The 21,323-nt window shown below is 43.4% G+C and overlaps 1 protein-coding gene across 1 annotated transcript in view; it reads right to left on the reverse strand.

The window, feature by feature from the left end:
* The window catches only part of LOC133011177 (fibrillin-2-like), a 65,712-nt gene extending 52,078 nt beyond the window's left edge, over positions 1-13,634 (reverse strand). Inside the window, exons 1-3 of the mRNA XM_061078883.1 lie at positions 13,456-13,634; positions 3,079-3,161; positions 2,828-2,929 (exon numbers count right to left, since the gene is read on the reverse strand). Of these exons, the coding sequence (XP_060934866.1) occupies positions 2,828-2,929; positions 3,079-3,161; positions 13,456-13,634 (364 nt within the window). The remainder of the gene's footprint in view (positions 1-2,827; positions 2,930-3,078; positions 3,162-13,455) is intronic.
* Positions 13,635-21,323: the final 7,689 nt, after the last annotated feature.

The raw sequence follows: 21,323 nt of genomic DNA on the forward strand, positions 1-21,323 counted from the left end.
GGAGTTATTTCTGTACCTTCCACACGTCATCACTCTAATTTAGGTATTTCCTTGCATATGTCATAACTAACGGGTCAGAGTGTTATTTTGCTGTAAAAATTGGGCTTATAATTAGGCCTCACCAGTGTTTCCAGTCAATAGCCCACGGAGGCTGAAGTCCATGTGAAGACAGCTGTTCCTCAGCATTAGGGCAAGAACGTCCGTGGTAATGATTGCGTAATTACAGTTAAAGGAAGACGGGGTAATAAAGATGACCCTATAACATCCTCTGCCCAGCTGCTCGGCTCTAAACTGTGCGTTTCTTACAAGGGTGACTAACAATGCTTACCCTTGCTGTCTGGAAAGTGACATATGACTGCAGGTTGTAGGTAAACACACGATTGGTGCAAATGACAAAGCTACACTGGCTTTGCAAATATTTCTCTTTCTGGAGATGAGCACATTTCTAACTGTCTGCTAGTCTTTCCACAGAAACACATGCTTGTATTGTTCCCTGGCATACAGAAAAGATTCCAGGAGAGAGTCACAAATCTGTTGCTGATTTACCTAAACCCTGGCATTCCACAGGCAAGACGCGAGACATCAAGATGCTATCTATAACCCGGTGAACCGGGGTGCAAGAATCAGGCTGTGTAATTAAGGCAGAGGAAATTGCCGTTTCCAGGCGGATCTGCATCGAGCTGCAATCTGTTCCCAGCTGCACTAAATTATCCTATTAAAAGGCAAGACAAGATCTACGATGAGGTGAGTTTGCCTTCTCCTGGCATGGCCTCAAGCCTCAGAGACAGATAGTGCTGTGAAAACAATTTTCGACTTGGTAATTTGTTTAACACCCAAAAAATCGGTGAGTGTGTCTAACAGGGTCGTACGGTTAACAACGAAACCTCCAATAATAACCAAATATTAAATGGAGCAAACGTGAGGTGTTTAGAAGCAGTGAAACAGAAAACTGTGAGCTAATTTAACAGATCATTCTTATAGGTTTGGTTATAACTTCATGTTGAAAACCAATAACTGACTGTAGAGATAGCAGAGCGTTAAAACTTCCACGCCACAGAGTTTGTACTGTCTCCTGTATGTTCTACCCAGGCGCTACCTCTCACCAAATCGCACCAACATTTTCCTGTTGTTGTGAACACGTCTGACCCGGACTTTTGTGTCTGGACATTATCTGGAGTTCATATCTGAAAACAGCTTGGCAGAGAAGGCAAAGGATAAACACCCTTCAGCCGAGCCAAAAAAGCAGTGTTCAAAACTTCTAATGAGATGCTGTATAATCAAACCGATCAAACATCATCTCAGTAGCTTCCCTTCCTGCGTCTCCGCTGCCTGTAGCCACGTTGAAGCAGCGGCTGAGGAAAGCTGAGAATCCCAAAGTGTCACGATCAGCTCGGTCCCAACTCTCCAAGGCGCTCGCTATCGCCTCACTCTCTTGCTCCGGCCTCCGAGGAGCATGACTGTTGCCAAAGCACTGACTCTGCAGGGGAACTGTGCGTATCCTGCCACACGGGTCAGAGGCGTTTTTTCTCCACCGCTCCCCCCGTGCCCTTCCTCTAAAGGTCGTCCTCTGTTACGGCTTTTACACGCTCTGGGTCGCAGCCAATTGATGTTCACTGTGTGTGTGTGTGTGTGGTTGCATGTATGTTTTTCAGTTTGTCTCTTTAATACAAGTGTGAATGTCTACATACAGTGTGTGGTTGTGGGTGAAAATGTATGTTCGCGAGCTTATTGGAATGTGAGCATGTAAAGTGTCTGGCAGGATCCAGGCGTGACTGACAAGCTGACTTTGGCCTATTGAGGTGATGGAGCTGAACACACTGCATTTTACTTAACACACACACACACACACACACATGCATGCTCCCTAAGTGGTGCTTTCTAACAATGTTTTCAGCATGTCATGCACATATTAACTTCATATTTAAACCCTGCAGACATCACGCTAATCTCACTCAGATGAAGGTGACTTCACACACTCGGCGTGCCTACAGACACTCTCACACACACACACACACACACACACACGCACACATCCTGAGTGGTCTGTAACGCAGCCCAGCAGACTGAGCTGGAGCAGCCAGACTCTCTGCTGTAATCCGGACAAACCCTGTGACCTGCAGGCTGCAGCCGAGGCCTGGGACTCCATATTCTACTATTACACTGGCTGCAGTTCAATTCTGGCTCCCGTGAAGGAAGGGTGGAACCATTAGCTCTGGAGATCAGCAGAGCATTAGAGCTATAGGAGCCAAAGCTGCTCAGTGGAACAGGCAACACTGTTTGGTCAGTAGTTTGGGCCACTCAGCAGGATCGGAGGATAATTGATTGAAGATTATTTTATATCGATACATAGAATTACACAAACAGTTTATTCTGCCAATCCTTGTGTACAGTAGGAAATCAGATATGGTGACAACTAGACAAAAAGCTATAACCCAAAGACTGGAAACAGGGAGAAAGAACTATTTTCGAATTGAGGACAGCTAATTAAATCGACTGCTGATTGCAGCTTCATTTCGATGATGTAAGACTCTTCACATCTGACCCTCCACCAGAAAGGAGATAATCATTTTTTCCCAAAACGTCAAAGTCTTCAATCATGTTTCTCAAGTGATGATTATTTTCATTATCAATCTGTCTTGTACGGAGGAGTAATAGGGCCATACTGAAGATAGGGGGCAAATTAAGTCGTTTTGGACAAAACTCTCAAATTAATGTATGTAATGGATTGTATGCAGATAAAAAGCTATTATCTATTGCAACACTATGATGGGGTTTGATGCTCGGTGGAGATAAAGTTATTATATGTGTGTGAAGCAGCACTACTGACCTCCTGCCCCTCCTCCACAGCTGGGAGAGAGCTGGCCATTCGAGCATGTACACATGTTGGGTCTGGAGCAGAAGCCATCGCCGCACGAGTTCCTGCAGATTGCTGGAGAGGAGAAGAGAATGAATTTGAGTGGATCATTCATTTATTTGTTTTAATGACATAAGCAGAATAATCCCAGGACTATTTGTTATCTTTCCCACTGGGCTTTGTGGTATTTGTGGTATTGAGGATTTAAGGATTGAGGAACTTACGAACGATACACTGGTTCCCTCCTGGCAGCGTCTTCCAGCCGGGACAGCAGTATGAATGGAAGCGAGAGCCACACACATTGGGCCTGACGGAGACAAAAAGATAGAACAAACAAACTCAATACTCACCCAGACCTCCCAAACATATTTTAGCAAGAAAAAAAACCCTAAACAAATACACACAGTTATGAGTTTGTGAGCTGCCCAGGATCTGCACAGCCTCTGCTTTGAGAATAAACATAACAAACTTTGATACAAAGCCTCCTCCAGTGATGGATGGAGGTATTTTCACAGAGGGGAGCGCGGGGGGGGGGGGGTACGAGAGGCCTGAACGACACAATGAGGAAACGCATTTTGTTTTCATTAAAGGCTGAATCTAAACTGGGAAGAACATATAAAGCCCTGCTCTCTCCTTGATTCCCTGCCTGGCTGTCCTGTTCTCTGGCAAACATCCAGAGATCCTCCCCATCGCTGCTCGACCCCGACTTTGATCCTGACTGCTAGAGGGCCTATACGCTGAAGTTTGACCCCTTCTGACAGATGTAGGAGTCATAACAGTGCTTTACTGGCCTGACAGGTTAGCCACAAAGTTTTAGTCTCAGGAAATGTTTAAACCACATCTAGAGAAGACCAGCGCTGCTCACACACACACACACACACATAAACCAATAGCGGTTCTAAAGTGCAGCTGCTTTCCAATCTAGCGCAAAGTACACCTCACTTTCACTTTTTATTATCCAGGAATAATTACACTCCCAAGTTTAGCTCCGTTTAGTTAGAAGTGGAGTCAAACTACCAACATGCATTAATCCCAAAACCCAAATCCACATATTACGAGGAAGTGTGAGTCATTGTGAGTGAAATACACCAAAGCGCTTCATAAAGCTGTGTAACATGCAGAAGTGATTCCAACTCCGTGGTCGTACTAATGATATCCTTACTGACCTTAGTGTGTAATAGTCAGTATATCTGAAGTCATCAGCCCTGGTGGGTTGTTGTTTGCGTTTACTGGCGGAATGACGAAGAACCCAGGGAACGCAGTTCAGTAAATCCGGGGAAAGCGTGATACAGATGCTCATAGTGGAGCCATTTACCACAGGGATCACATCTCCTATAGTCTGGAAAATATCTGCCCCCAGGACATAATTTATGAGTGTTTAAAGTACCACTGGCCAAGGTCTGGTAGAATTACAAACAACTTAACAAGCATTTAACAAGGGGAACCCCAGCAATTTAGTATTGCACTTTCATAAAGCTGAGGGACGTGTTAAGAAAAGGCAAGGTTTGAGTATTAGGTTTCAAAAACACTTGGGTCTAGATTTACCACGATGCAGCTCAAATGTTAATAATGATATACTATGTTATTTCTTTAACTTTCAGAGCTGTCTCACACAGAACATCTTCAAATTTGACAACTTGCTGGCACATTTACCTCTGGATCATTCAAGCTTGGTGTAAGAATGCGGTAGGGGTTATCTTTTGGAGCAGATTTGATTAAGGAGGCAGGTCCAGGATGTAATTTTTTTCCATAACATGTGGAGATAGGGATGGGGTTAGTCTCGGTGTAGGTCGGCGCTCTACAGGCAATAATAATAATAACTTTTTTAATATGGAGTACTTTTTTCAACACGAATTTCCCTTCTAGTGATCATTTCTAATCAGTTAGTCAATCATATCCATCGAAACAATGGAAAAACTGCCTATTTAGTCACACTAGCCAGGCCAAAAGCCAAATCAACAGTACCTTGAGAAGTGACTGTTGATTTTTACTTGTTGAGTGACTTGAAGGAGAAATTCTAGGATGTATTCTCGTTTTTTCTAAAGGAAATGCCTCCGTCTTATTATTATGACTTATCTTTGGATAAAGGTTTGAAATGAGGGAAACAATAGCCTTACTTTGTTCAAAATCCACATTCCATCATCTCTCAAGCTCATTCATCAACGCATTATATTTCATTGTGGAAGTCGTGTAAAGACCAAAGAAAAGAGAGCAACAATTACACATTCCTCAGGGAGTTTTATTCCAGATTATTTCTTGAAACTGCTGCTTTATACTCAACCAGCAGCGACTCAGGGAAGTTAAAGGTCCAACAGCACATTTCCTTGAAGTTAGAACTATTCATTGAAACAACTTTATCAGAAATGTGTTTTCGATGAATAGTCTATTAATTAGCAATCTGATTGACTAACTATTTGTTTGCCATGAAACCAAAAATAAAAGTCAACATGACAGTTAGCCTTTTCTCAAAGAACAAAGTGGTGTATAAAGCCTTCGCTCTCATGAACTTCTCAGGTTCCTTCTGCGTGAAACAGACGACCGACCTCCTTCCTCAGCAGACAGTAGACCGTAGTAACCGCGGGCTGTCACCAGGGAGATGACAGCTGGGGTTTGAATCTCTGATGGGATGAATAACAGGGCACACCTCCAACCACATTACCAGATGGCATGGTGGGGGGACAGAGAGACAGACAAACAGATGGGCAAGCAGACAGGAGATATTTACGTAGGCAGAAATAGTGGTCAGACTGAGAGGGAAGAGAAATAAAACAGACCTAAAGCAGAAACTGAAACGTGAGGGTTGACGTTTTAAAGAGAAAGTGTCAAAGGCAGTGAGAGAAATGGCCGTTAGGATGGGGAAGGGAAAACCGGACGGTGGGAAAGGAACTGGAGATCAGTGGGAGGCAAAGCAAAACAAGTTTATGTTGAGAAGAGGAAGAAGCAGGAGGAGGAGTGGGAGCAAAGAACAGAAGATATGGAAACGAAGGAGAAAGCCGTATAAGCAAGAAGAGGCCAGACCCTCGGTGGGGGCTGAATTTCTGGGGAAAACAAACAAACTAAACTGAGCTTTGAAAAAAAAAAAAGCATTAGAAATGCATAGAGCCATAGACATCAGCATTCCAGCACATAATGAGCAGGGAACTTAATTTCTTCCTGATCTATTTGTCTGCAAAGCGTTAAAGATTTTCCACTGTTACAGACCCGGGGGATGTCAATATATGAAGGATTACACGGGTCAGACCCCGAGGTGCTCTGGTTTGTTATTCTTCCTCTCTCTCTCTCTGACTTCTTCTATCACACAGAGGAGGCTTAAGAGGGTGAGCTGAACTAAAACAGACTGAAAGACAGCCATAAAAAAATGGAGTTTAAGCCCCGGGGGTTTTCCTCAATATTGAAATGTCCTACTGTTCTCAGGCCTCAATCTAAAGGAGATTAACTCTTCTGTGGCCATGTCGCGGACTTTGAAGTTGCCTCCTGGCCCGTGGATCGCTCATTAACTGCCATTAATAGTAATAAAAGGAAAATGGCTGCCACTGCGTCCAAGGGGAAATGTGAAGAATGGAGGAAAAGCGGAAACTGAAGTTATGGCTCAAAGGAAGGACAGTATTAGAGAGATTTTGGGGAGTGGACCTAAGTAGTTTTTGATTCTTGGTAAGACAAAACAAGCAATATGAGTCATGTTGGCCACTGCTCAAATATAATCACCGTTTTCTGCCAGAAAAAAACACATTGATTAAACGTCTATGATTGTCTTCGTTTTTTGGTGGTTTCTTTCCATTTTAGCAACGAGTTGTAAAATTAGAAACTGCAAAAATCAACAAGCCTGTTCCAGGCTGTGGCCTGAGGGTCCTCTTCCCGGTGCAGGAATCCACAGGGTCAAAGGGTGAGGCAGTTCAGAGAAACAGCCTCCTCTGACCCAAGGGAAGGGCAGCGCTGCATGCAAGCAGGCGTGGAAAATGACTGCAGACAGTTTCCATCAGGACATGGACCAGAAGTTCACAGGTGACAAGGCTCCAGGTCAGGTGTCTGTGTTCCTGTATGTGTGTGTGTATGTACTGGTCACAGGTCAAAGGTCATGTGACTGGTATCTGACCCTCCCTTAGAAAACTCTTACGTAGTGCTGCCTCTAGCGATAACTCAGCCTGCTGCTCAAACAGAGGAGATCATACAGAAATGTAGGTTATAGTCAATGACTCATCTACATGGTGATTAGGGCGATGGATAGACATATTCCAAGCTAGGTATTGTACTTCTATAGAAAAAGATTACAGCACTCAGTAGAGTGTATAACCTCTGTCAGTCCCCTAACAAAACCAAATATCAATTTAATAGGTTCTTCTTTGGGTCATGTCTTACCCGTCCACAATTTCATTAGTAGTAAATACAGAAATATACACGTTCTCATTGTGAAGAAATGTCTTCACTGACGGGGGTCAACATTTCATATCTCCTGTTGTTAGTTGCTTGTGCTTCAGAGCAGCTAAAGGAAGCACTGGAGGAAAGGAAGGACAGGAGGTAGAAAGGGGGTAAGCCTGAGGGGAAATGAAGGGAAAAGGAAAAAAACAAAGGAGAAATTGCAGAGCAGAGGAGAGGAGAAGGTTACATTGCAAATAGTTTGTGAGTTTGGTTTATGTTAACTGTAAAATCCTAATCGAGGATAATAACCGGACCCGTCGGATAAATGTCCTTCCCACCTCCGAGACAAGAAACAGTGGATGCTTTCTTGTCCTGGCAAAACATTCTCCTGCTTAACTCACCACTAGAGAATTGAACGTGAATTGAATTGAGAAACAGATAAAGGGGGAAAGAGTGAGAGATTGTTGGCCGTGTAGTGGAGGAAGGAATTGGCTGTGTTTGTTGAGATGACTCTTCTGGCTGAGAAACAACGGGGAGATTAGGTTCTATATTATATTAACTTAAACTGCAGTCGCCCATACAAACCCCAGAGGAGATTGATTGTTTTTCTTATCCACGAAAAATACATGTGATGAACGCAGAGACCTCTCTTGACTCGGGTGATTTGTGGCGGAGATAATATTGTTTGTGATCGGCAACAGAAATAATTGTAAATCGAACACAGCTCTGAACATAAATAAGCTGGTGCGATGCCTTCATGTGTTTGTTTTGTGTGCGCGTCGATGTGTGTGGCAGCGTCAAATGTGGGAAGTAAACCGATGGTGAAGCCCTTTTTTTTTTATCCAGCCTGACATTAAACAGAAACCACTTTATTCACAGACCACATGCCAATCAGTGGTCCCATCTAATCCTGCCTTTACTGCTCAGCCTTACCCTGCACGTACAGTAAGTATAAAGCACAGACACATAAAAAAACTAAAATGGAACCTAATGCACATAAAAGAGAAATCGAGAAGCTGGCGATTCTTCACGTGTCCCAACTATAAATTCCACCCCAGCTATTTTGGGGCTCTTAATTCCTTTCCTTGTCCTCAAAGCACTCTGAGTTAAGGAAGTTTGTCCTGTGACTTGTGAAAAACAGAGAAATGCTTTTCCCTTTCAAAAGTATGCACATGCCAAGGCCAGACTATAAATAGAGGATCGTATCCTGACCATTGGGGTGGTATTGACGTTAAACTGGAGGGGACTGGAGCAACCGTATGTGATTCTCTGCTTCGGGTCTGACTGTCAGTCAAGGGAGCCAGCATCCAAAAACACGCCTCTCCTCAACAGAGCCAAGCAGGGCCAAGTTAATAAGGTGGGTGGCTGGAACGGGGGGAAAAAACTTGGCTGGACTCTTCAACACGAGAGATTAACCTATGAATTTTTAACTCTGACATTAGAAAGAAAATAAGAGAAATCAAAAGCTCGCCATCTCTGCCTCACTCTTTCCTTCTCTTTCTCTACCAACCAGACGCTCAATCATCCATCGAGTAGAGCAGACGCTGCAGCCCGCCAGGCTCAACTCTGATCAGATGCTGCCCTGGAGTGGACTTGTGCCAGCCGGTAGTGTGGGAGCCAATAAATCAGAGTCAGTCAGCATAAGACCAGGCACGACCAGAGACAGAGCAGGGGATACGGAGCTCCAGCCAGCAAATAAACACTACACCACAGCCCAAGGCCAGTGTAATGGGCATCATTAAAATAACCTCCCTCCATCTCCCACAAAGAGAATCTGTGGAAACCATACTGACTTACTGAAAGTCCACTGGGACTGGTGCAACTCTTGCACCTTGTACACACAATTGCGGATATTTAGCACAAAAACGAAACCTGGTCCACATGCAAACGGCGTTTTAAGGTCACTAAACCTCCGGCTTCTGTGTGTACATGAGAAAGGGAGCGCATGGAAAACAATGACGTCACGTCCTACTTTGTGCACGCCAACTGTTGCTTGAGCCTGTTGCCAGAAACAACAACAACAATGGTGACTAGATAACCATATTCGCCATGCTTGGTTAGCACTGCTTGGTCAAATTACAAGTTAATTACATTTTCATTACAGCACAACATTACCAGCATTCACAGGCTTCTGCACTGACCATTATTACTCAGAACACAGAGTTCTTCTCGGGTATTTAACGTATTAAGACTTTATCGGCAACTACTGGGATGTTACGCATTTTTGTGTTCTTCTTTATTTGGACAGAGATACTTTGTAAACATCTTATACATATATGTATATATATTTCTTGAAAACGGAGGGGGGAAGTATGAGATCAGAAATTACAGCAGTAGAGAAGACAAGCTCTTCGCTGAAAGCATTTCATTAAGACACAAGCATTGGGTTTTGCATGTTGTTAGTTAGTTGTCATGAACAGTCCAATTCACTGTGTACGACACTTTTGGCCCACACCACACAAAGGTTTATCAACAACCACAACACTTAACTTAGTCATTGCAAAAGGGATTTCGTACCCCTGAGGCTTCAGCACAGCGGTGGTTAGATGACTAATTTTACCCAAATTCACTTGAGCTGTGATCGTTTTCAGCAAGTGACGCTCAAACGGTAACTGAAAACAAATTCAACACATTAGATTTGTTTGCTCTGGCCTGAGTGCAACAGCACAGGGGAGGTCGCTTGAAAAATCTCCGGATAATTCAAGTGACAGTTACGAGGCAACACCTAGAAATCCAATGAAAATAATCAAAAAGGATGTCAAACAGTTTCAGTTCGGGGGCACTCATCTTGGCCCGGAGCCCGTCCTGTTTAACATATCCCCTGATTTTCGAAGATCCTGATCACCTCCTTACTTCGGTGCACAAACACGATCATTGCATGAGCATTTCATTCCGAACACAGTAGTAGTGTTTCCAGAACTTTTAACAATGTAATGGAAAAAGTCTGCAGGCCTTTGTTTCTTGTTCTCATGAAACCACACACTATTCGATGGGAATAATACTCTATTGTGCAAAGTCTCCTGGTTTCTCTTTGCTCTCCCTCCTCTGGCCGCTCACTTGACTGCCTGTTTGACAAACTGTGAATGTGAATTATTGCTTAGTCAGATCACGCATTTAGTGTAACCAGTTGAACGGCAATCGCCTCAATTGTGGTGCGGTGAGCGCTTGATGCAGCAGACAGGATAATGGTGGCTGTGAACAGTAAATGATAAAGGGCTTCCATGCTCGCTCAGTCTCTTCTATAAAACATCTTCTTTAGAATAATGTCTCAATGAGGACTATTTTCTTTATTCAACATGGACTTCCATAGTAAGCAAAATGAGGCAGTCAAATCTATTTCCACTACGCAGCAGGAACCCTCCCTGAGCATGTTTGGAGAAAAAACACCAGCTCTAGACTCTACATGGGCTTTAGCGTGCATGAGCAATAAGCCAAAACTGAACACAATTCACAGGGTTTGGTTATTTGTCACTATCACTAGCAAACTTCCACCTCCGTTTCCGTATTTCCTTCACCTTTCCTTTATACTTTTCTTTAACTCTTGTTCTGCTGCTTCGTCACCTACAGCAATGAAACAACTGCCCCTTTTCATACCCCCCTCCACCCCAGGGTGATACGAATACCTCATTTCCTGTGGCTTGGCACTGGGGGAGCCGTAAGCTGGGACATATGGGAGTATGATTGGAATAACTGATGCCGACACTGAAAACGGGGGCCCCAACAAAACACTCTTTGTTTTGTAGCGAAATATACAGTGAAAAAGTCGTAGCTGCACACTGACATGCATCCCACACCCAAATTCATGGTGTTTAGTGAAAGAGCTGGACGGCAGCTGGTGAGAGAGAGAGAGAGAGAGGGGACGCAGGGGGGAGGCAGGGATGGGGGAGGTTGCAGCTGGTGAGAGGTGATGTGATCCCTGGTGCTCATTTCACTGGATACTCCCCACATATGGACACTCAAATAAACAACACCTTTAAAAACATACACATGTATGTTCATATGTACCCACACACACACACACACACACACATACATGGTTCTCCCCATCTTTTGGTTCCACTACGGACAGCAGGGGGCCAGAAAACTGCTCTCAGCCGTCCTGAACTACTTTCTCCAGCTTAAGTAATCCCCATTGGAGACTTTGGGTCATGCTTTTCTCTCATCATCTCTTCGTGGGATGTATAGGATGCTGCTTCTTTCCTCCCTTTTCCCATGTAAAATGCCAAATTGCTGTAAACAGACTGGGAGATCTCTGTGTGGCGAAGCGGCCTGTTTAAGGTTGAACATGTGTTGTTTTTGTGAAAACAATGTGGTAGTATTCAGCAGCATAATTTGGTATAAGGCGAGCTTGGCTACAGCCCAGAGAGCACAGCAGTTTGAGAGAGAGCTGCCAGGAAAGCAGAGAGGGGAAAGTCATTTATATTTAAAATCCTTCTTCTCCGGATAAAGCAACAAATGTTCTGAGTTGTGTATGCAAAACCAAACTTAATGCACTTCTCAGAGGTGTGGACTCGAGTCACATGACTTGGACTCGAGTCAGACTCGAGTCATGAATTTGATGACTTTAGACTCGACTTGACAAAATGTAAAGAGACTTGCAACTCGACTTGGACTTGGACATCAATGACTCGTGACTTCACTTGGACTTGAGCCTTTTGACTTGATAAGACTTGCTCCTTTCCCCAAAACCCAAAGATTAAAAGTATGTTATTAAGGAACGCTCTGTATCTTTCATGTTGTATGTGTGCGTCACGGGTGTAAAGTAATGAAACGCAAGGCAATTCTCACTGCAGTGGTAGATGCTGCATAGAGTGGATGACGTTCCCTAACGTGCACGTTCAACATATGAAAACTGATCGTAAAGTTCACTGTTCGTGAAAAATATGCGCGACATGCACAACACTGCACAGGGATCCACTGCGGAGGGGCTGCAGAGCCGCGGGGTGCAGACCCCTGGCTACGGCGAAAGAGCGATTTGTTTACTGCTCCGCCGTTAAAGAGATGCGGACGTCAAAACATTAGTTCGGCTATAATATTAGATCCGCCTCGCATTCTCTCCTCCCGGTCGCGCGCCTGTTATGCCTCCGCGCCGCACCGGTGGGGGGGTGCACCATACAGAGAATCACTGCGCTACACAGGGGCGGCCCTAGCATATTTGGGGCTCTATGCAAGAGCCCCAAATATGCTAGGGCCCCTCAACAAAAAAAAGTTGAAAAACGGAATTGCAACTTTCAGGCGGTATTTTGCCCTGTAAGACTGCATTTCATTTCAAATAAACACAACAACGATCACAACGACATGGTGCAAGCATTCGTTTTAGACAGCGTCTCTCCTCAGGAGAAGGAAAACATTACGTAACGTTTCAGCTTGACCTCAGATAATATGAATGTGTTTACCGTTCAAATTCATTATTTGTCATTAAGTTGCGTTTAGTTCAACGTTCTCATAAAAATGAACATGTTCAATGAATGCGTTCATGGACAACACTGCCTGAAACTCAATAGCCTACTGGCCTACCTGCCTCGGCCGCCTGCGGGTGACTCTTCAGCTGTGCTGGATTGCTGTTCACTGCAAAGTGAACCCGGATGAGCTCTACTCACCTTGAAAATCAGCTGCTGCTCAAACTCAACAAGATGTTTGTAGACTAGTGCTCGAAAGATGGACCAAAGTTTAACCAAAAGTTTAAATATACAGTGGGACAGCGGCACTTTAACTTTTTATTTTAGCTGTCATGTGGTTCATGTCTTGACATGTCCTCCCAAAAGTTCTTAAATGTTGTGTTGACATGTTAAATGTTTAATGTTTGACATGTTTAATGTCATTGCACTTAAATTTGTAAAGATCTCCTTTAATTAAAAATAACTGTTTTTGGACTGCATAGGAGCTCCCGCAAGTTTTAATAAATAAATAAATAAAGATTTTAAAAGCATACATGATCTGTGTAAATATATTATTACTCTGTGATCAAAAGGACTTGAAAGGACTCGAAACTCAAACTGCAGGACTTGGACTTGACTTGAGACTTGTCAGTCTTGACTTTGGACTTGACTCGGGACTTGCCTGTCTTGACTTGGGACTTGACTCGGGACTTGAGGGCAAAGACTTGAGACTTACTTGGTCCCACCTCTGGCACTTCTCCTCATTTCAGCCTTCCTCTTATGAATACTTCCGCAGTATAATATGAACCTAATCAATACCAAACTGCAGTGCTGTTTGTTAGGGTTTTGACAAAGACAGAGCCCTACCCTCTTAGAGTCTCCTGGCCGCGGCGTCGGACCCGCTGCGCCTCTCTCTGGTCCACGGGGCTGGTCACGCGGGTCGCTGGATATTGTCCATTCCCAGTTTGTTCAGACGCCACATGAACCGCCGCAAGACACACCGCCGCCCATCGCAGCAGCATCTGAGCCAGATTCCCTGATCCCATTGGTCCGCCTGGCTATCCCTCCGCCCGGCAGCGCCTCCGTGTTAACACTTACTCTCTGACTCTCTGATCACTGTTCGGACCCAGGCTGAGCAGAGGGATCGAGACCTGGATCCAATCCTGTTGTGCACGCCAGAGTAGGGGCTGTAGACGGAGGAAGAGAGGAGTTAAAAGTTAAGAAACACACAAAACCTTTATTGGACTTAGACTGAAAGAGAAAACATTTCTGCGATAAGTTTCACCATAGCCTTGTCAAGTGGGTTATTAGCATCATTAATGATAGCAGAGTGGCTACTTTAACAGTTTGTCGTGCGCCTTGGTAAAGTGAAGTTTGGACTTGGATTGGAGTGACAGAAGTTGAAAGTTTTAACCATTAATCAATAGATTTACGCCAATTTGAAGCAAAAACTGTGAATCCTACTACGTAACTTAGTTATGAAACTATGTTACTTTTAGCTAACAATCTAAACTTTTCAAAACATTCTCAGTTGCACCATTGACGTGTACTGACTCGGTTTGATTGCCAAATTTAGTTCCTGGCAGAAGTTCCCCACTGGGCCACAGGTACCTCTGGTTGGAAATCACTGATGTTATGGATCAAATTGATTTTACCCCTTATGCAGCTCAAATCACCCTCACACATCCTCCAATTTGAAAAACCCTGTGAGAAGCACACACCATACCAGCGGTGGTTATATCGAGAAAAGAGGAAACATATGAGCTGTTCGTGAATAAAGACGAACAAGCGATGAGACACTTAAATCCCAATTTCCAGCAATCTGTTTTCACTGTACTACACTTCAAAGCATGTCTCACAAGTGGTTATCACTGCAGACAACAAATACTGCGTGCATCGACGGCAGACTAGAGACGAAAAAGTCATAAACTGACTAGATAGACATGTTCGGTGTCTACGATGCAATGCTGTTGGCTAAATGATAATTGTTTATCGTCACTAAATTGGATAATAATAAGGATCGTAGATATACCATAAAAACATCATATATATTATAAAAATATATATATTTGGAAACGCACACTGGTGGTCAAACCCCTGGAAATATAAGAAGATAAATATCAGGGGTTATAAGAAGCAACATTTATTTTAGTTTTACTTCATATTTTCTCTTAAGTTGTTTTTTGCTGTGAAAAACTCTAAATATGTAATATGTGCAAACTGTGTCAAGAGGTCATATCTTTGATGGAAAAGGTCACACAAAAAAGTTGTAACTCACTGCCTTAAATCATAGCTGTTGCCTAGAGGGCGCCAGAGAGACAGACTCGATGGAGGCTGGTCAAAAGGACAAGAGTGAGAGTTAAGTAAGAGTTAAATGGTGATGTAAAGATAATCAAGTAGCTCAAATGACTCTCTCTCAATCATACCTCCCAGATCAGTTACTGATCCTAAACACACAAGAGTCACCCCCCACTGCAGTTTAATGTACAATATGGATTTCTAAATCTAATTATTTCACATTTTCTAACTCCATACTGAGCATACACTAAGTCTTACAAGCCGGGCCAAGCTGCATTAACGTATATTAGATTGAGAAACATCCAGGGTCCAGCTGGGTTGGACCGCCGTGAGGTTTATTTTCTCTTCTCCACCTCATTATAGACTTCAGGTTTAAGAGTGAACTGTGGGCCCCTGGTGATATATAACCTCAGCAGACCCAGCCCTCCAACCCTCAGTCCTCCAGTCATGGGTCTCACCATATTAGCTGGGCTGGACAAATAAAGGAAAAGAAAAAAAATATATGGCCCTGTGCTCATCACACAGACTGAGATGAATTTTAAAGGAAATGGGAGCTAGAGTAGACTCTATATAGCACGCAGAGAGGAGGAGAATGATCCAGACAGGAAGAGATGAACGTGAGCATAAGTGTACATAACTAACTCCCCCATGGAGGTTACGTTTTCACCACTATCCATTTGTCTGTTTGTGAACAAAATGACAGGATGGATTTCCATGAAACTTGGTGGAAGGGTGGGGTATGGGTCAGGCAAAAAACCCATAAACCGTTTGGGCGAATCCAGGTTCTCTTATTTTACTTTCTTTAACATTGACAGAAAGTTTTTTTTTACAACATTGTCACCAATTTCCCGGGCAATGATTCATGGATCTTGATGAAAAAAATCTGGCACATTTAGGGGATTGATGTCTACGAGTCCGTGGTGCAGCTTGACTGAATTTAAAAGGACTGTTGGGCCTTGTGGAGGTATGCACTCTACTGAGGGCCATTCTAGCGACTCCACAAATCATTTTCCCCATTTAATTCAAACCAAAACAACTGTATTAAAAATATATGACTGGAACAACTACTTTGTGATGGCTTAATTCACCCCTTAATAAATCTTTTTATTTTGATATCTACACATTCTCCTTTAAGGACAAGTTCTATATAAAAACACACATTTTCCCCATTCAATCATGACAAGTAAAAGCTTGGGTTGAAGCTGCTTGAAGGAAGCGAAGTAGATGGAGGCAAACTCCATGGTGAACAAAAGAAATGCCTGATCAATTAAGGAGTAGGAGACTTCTCCCTCTGAGGGTTCTGTCAAAGTAACGTTTCCATCCATCCTGCATTATCAAAGAATCCTCTGCACAATGGAGCATGTAAATAACAGAATATTTACTATAAAATTTAAATCAGTAGATTCCTATTAAGGGTCATATCAGACGCAAAAAACACACAGAGTGTCTGTGGATCCCAGCACAGACCCTCTTCAAGAGCCACTTCTACTTACACAACTTTTTCAAGTTGACATAAAGACAAATTGGTCTTTTTTCCACAACACTGCAGCGAAGACACGAGCTCTGCTTGTCACCACAACTTTATGAATGGAGGAAAAGAAGCGCAACATCAGCTCCTGTGCGCAGAAACGCGAGTTAATCAAAGATGGCAAAAATTTGGTTGGTGCGCTTTTTTGTATTTCTTTGAAAGAGGAGACTCCGCTTCACTCGCCAGGAAATAATCTCACCCCAAACTATGGGAACGTCAGACAGAAGAACGTGACCAGCCTGTTTTTTTCACGCAGTTTCCTCTCAAAGAAGCCGGTAAAAAGTGCAAACTACGCGCATGGACGCGCACGGGAACACATGTGGAGCTCATCATCCACCTCGCTGCGTGTTCAACGTGCAGCCAAGCAACAGACATGCATGAAGAGATAATTCCCCGTGAAACAACGGACTTCTGAAACAATAGTCACCATCAAACCCATTGATAAGTCGATGGTTAAGTGTCAGGAGATCAGTAATGCGCACGGTACCTTGCAACAATTGGAGTGCCTTGGCGTCGAGGAGCCCCGAGTCGGAATATGAGACAGGATATGTTTCCCCAGAATGGAATATTTAACTATAGCCTTGTGAGAAAAACAGAAAAGTTAGGGAATTGCCCTGTTTGGGAGAGAGGGGAGGGGACACAGGGAGAGAGAGAGAGAGGGGGGAGAGAGGGGGTAGGAACGGACTGCAGGACAAACCCACATTCCTCAAGACTCCTAGAGTTGTTATAACAGGGGCCAAGGCAGCTAACTCTTCACACTGAGGCTAACATGGCTTCACTATCATCCCCAAAAAAACGAAGAAAAACACTCTCTCAGGCTTCCTGAGTGATGACACTAAAGTAAATGATCTCTGGTGGCTGCTAAGTGGCATTTGCATTAACATGAGGCTGAGGTGAAAAGAGCCAACAGTTGAAAATCAACAGGGAAATTAACATGATCCATCTCATGCTGGTAGTTTAAGAAATATACAAGTATTTAACGGGTTAGTTGAAATTAAGAGCAACGTCTTATTCCATAACTTCAGGACTCAAAATATATAATAGAAAATTAATTTATTTTTTAGCATGTCTTATTCTAGCTTAGTCATTTAATCTTTTTATTTTGTATTACTGCATTTTACTTTGTTGTTGTATTTTAACTGTATTGTTCACTACACAATTCAAGTCTTAGTTGATTTGGTAAATGAAGTGGCAAAGCCTAGAGAGTGCGTTACCCCGTCACATCGTGTCAAATTTACGCTTGCTATTCAAATAGTCCTCTGCTATTTACTGCCTGGGCCCACCGCTGCATGTGATTGACACATCCTTGTGCTTTGTTGCCACAAGTGCTGATAGGAAGTTAACATTGCGAGTGGCCATCTGGGTGGTATATGGGTGAGGACAGCTGAGCACATCTCAGATGCTGCTACCCACTGTGCTGGTTTCACCGCTCTCAACAAGAATAGTACAGTGTGGATCTACAGGGGAGGGCCTTGTTTTCTATTTGAACAAAATGAGAAAGCAAAAGTGGTATAGAGCAAATGTATCGTTGCTGCTTCTACTGTTTTTAGCGCACCTTAATTTCTAACCTTGTTCTGGCGTATTCCGAGTCCGATGGGGTCTGTGTAGAGACATCTACTACATAAGAAGAACCTCTGTTGTCAGAGTGGAGACTTGTTTGTCATCGGAAATAGACTCGTCTTTGGGGGACAACAGTAGTGTGCTGAGGACAGGGACTCTTCAACTGTCTCACACACACACACACGGGTCCTAAATACTTTTTTACACAAACAGACCTGAGAGCTACCTGGATATCGTCTTATTTATCCTCCCTGACATCATCTGATGCGTCGACATAGAGCTGAGATTACTGCCTTTTTCAGTTTTCAGGACAACGATTTTTAAAAGTTGGGTAATTGCAACCAGCTGCTTCATGCTTTTTGTCGAGGCATGATTTTGATTTACCCAAATGAATGCGTGGATTAGGATTTCCGGAGAAGAGATGACGTAAAGCCACATCTAATTATCAAGAGATTCATTCAAATTTCACTTGGAAACTTGAACATTTCCACATTGTGCTCACCGATAAATGAAAGTTCAGCTTTGAGTCCACCACAGTATTTAAAAAGCACTGAAACTGACCAAGTAGATTCCCATTAAAGCAGATTTTAGTATTGATACATGGACACACACACACACACACACACATACACACACACACACACACACACACACACATGCACAAACACACACACACACACACACACACACACGTCAAAACCCAACCAAACACACGTTTGTACCCGCTCTCACTCCATCCCAGTGTATGACCAGCCTTCAACATGCAGCAGAGTCATACAGGAGGATTTGTGGTGTGCTGCAGAAGCTCTGAAGGAGTCTCACAGTCTCACACTGACACCGTGGAAGACGGGATAAATGTGAACAAAGAATCTGACCCTCTAGGAGTTTCAAGCCCATGTATTTGTGTGTGTGTGTGTGTGTGTGCGCGAGTGTGTCCTTTCTCTCTTTCCTCCCTCTCTCTCCCAGCAGTCCCTCCCTCAGCCCTCTAAACAGAACCACATTTTGCCATGCAGTGATCTGGCTACAGTGAAAACACACCACTGTCTGTGTGTATTGTGTGTTCAGAGCCCGGGGAAATACTTTTACTAGCCCTCCCCTCTCTCTCTTTTCTCCTTGCGCTCTTCCTCTTACTTGTCTCCCATCTCTTGTCTTACCAGTCCATACATTTGTATACACATATGTAAACACTCACACACACAGACGCACATGTCGACCTCTGGTGAACACAAGTGGGTCGAGGAGCCGTGTGTGGAGCCAATGGCAGCGTGTGCTGGTGATGTCACCGATTTTTTCCGATCGGGGTCATTACAGTAGAAGAAGTTCTTTTGCTTTCGTGTGCTGGACTCACGTTCGGAGGTTTGGCTCGCGACACGCTCGAAAGTGCAAACATGCGACACGAACATGTGTTGTCAAGATACCTAGTTGTATTGTCAGGCCTAGTACTTTGTAAAAATTAGTTCTAGTGAGACTTGTGGCGACAGTTGCGTTGACTACTCGGTCTCACATGGATTAAAAGAAGGCTATTTGTTTTACATGGACCAGAATACATTATTATTGCATGTGCCAGGCCCTGTTGGAGCAGGAACGCTCAGTCGCAAGAAACCAGCAGAGAGTTGGATTGTCCTCACATGAACACGTCGTTACACACTTTCACATTCGCACACATGCATGAAACCTGTCTATCCTTGATATCCCCGGTCTAACTCCATGTGTCAGCTTTGATTATGAGTATCACTAACAGATAAGGAGAAGGATACACTGGAATGCGATGTCTGCTTGTTTTTTGCGTGTGAGTGTATGCAAATGAAAATTATCTGTCCTTTAGTCAACACTTGAAGTTGAATTCCTAAAGCGATGCCTGATCTCCCCCAGTGCTGGAAGAGAGAACCAGGCGAGACCTCCAGTGCCTGGCAGGTCGGGGCTTCCAGACTGTCTTCAGCCCCAGCCAGGAGAGACATCACTGAGCCAAATCACTTCCATGACAGCCTCTCAGCAGGGACAGATGCATGGCCAGTATTAGTCATACTGTACTGCTGCCCATATAGTGGTGAACCATCGCACATGTGGTTCACTGAAGACAGGACTGGAAGAGTTTATGGTGAAAGATTCAAATTTGTCTGCATAATTTGTTCGTTTTTTTTACATTTTTCTCATATATATATGCAGTATATTCCCATTCATGATGTAAAATATATCACTTGATACAGAAATTGTATATTTTTAGTTTGAAAAATGATTTTAACAAACACATCGAAAATACAGCTATTGTTAATTCATTGCTTCCCCCGACAGGGTCATGTTTTCATCTGTGTTTATTTGTTTTTCTTTTATTGAGCAGGATTGCACAAAAATAACAGGAGGGATATTCACAAACCTTGGTTGAAAGATTCTTTTCATTATCTTTAACATTGTGAGATAGGAGCGTCTCCATGTTTTAACCAATTTTCCCAGGGAACAATTTAATGGATATAGACTTGGTGTGGCTTGAATGAATTTAAGGCAAATTTTGGGCCTTGGTGGAGAACTCTATTTCGTGCCATTCCAGTTGCGATATGTGAAAGTGGTGAATCAGCTTTCAGTGGACCTTGCGTATCTTTACCATGTATCTACAAAAAGATGAGAAGTATTAGTGGCATTGATGTGTTAAAACTACGATATGAGAAGGAGAAAAGTTTCACACTTTAGGGAAAACATGCTTGAATTTGCAGGGTTAAAAAAAGAGAGACATTGGAAGACCAATCGGTTTTAGTTAAATGAAGCACTAATGTGATTAATTGAAGCATCGAAGCAAGGAAATCAGAGATCCTGTTGCATCGCTGGCTGTAATGGTTCCCACTATTCCACACTGGATTTATTCACACGCCAGGTCTGGAGCTCGTCATATGTTTTGGCAGAGGGTAACCTTAAGGTCACGAGAGCGTGGAGATGTGTGTGTGCATACATAGTGTCGGTGTGTATGTGTATATTTACATGGTAAGGCGGGGCTGGGGGTTCGGCGGTTGGTTTTGTAGTGTCATCATGGTCTTGGGGTTTGTGGTTGGAGGTCTGTGGGGTCAGGGTGGAGTGTGGCTGGGTCTAGAGATGGTCTCAGCTGGAAATCCTGTGGTCAGCCGGTGGTTTTTTTCCTGGATGGATGGAAATATGATCGCTGCACCACACACATAAAGAAACAAACAAACGAACATGTACATGTACGCCGTCTGTAAGTGGAAAACAGAGACAGATAGAAACTGACAGACAGACAGACAGATCTAGATAGATAGATAGATATATAGATATATAGATATATAGATAGATAGATAGATAGATAGATAGATAGATAGATAGATAGATAGATAGATAGATAGAT

This window comes from Limanda limanda, chromosome 9 (genome assembly GCF_963576545.1).
Source record: "Limanda limanda chromosome 9, fLimLim1.1, whole genome shotgun sequence".
NCBI lineage: Eukaryota > Metazoa > Chordata > Actinopteri > Pleuronectiformes > Pleuronectidae > Limanda > Limanda limanda.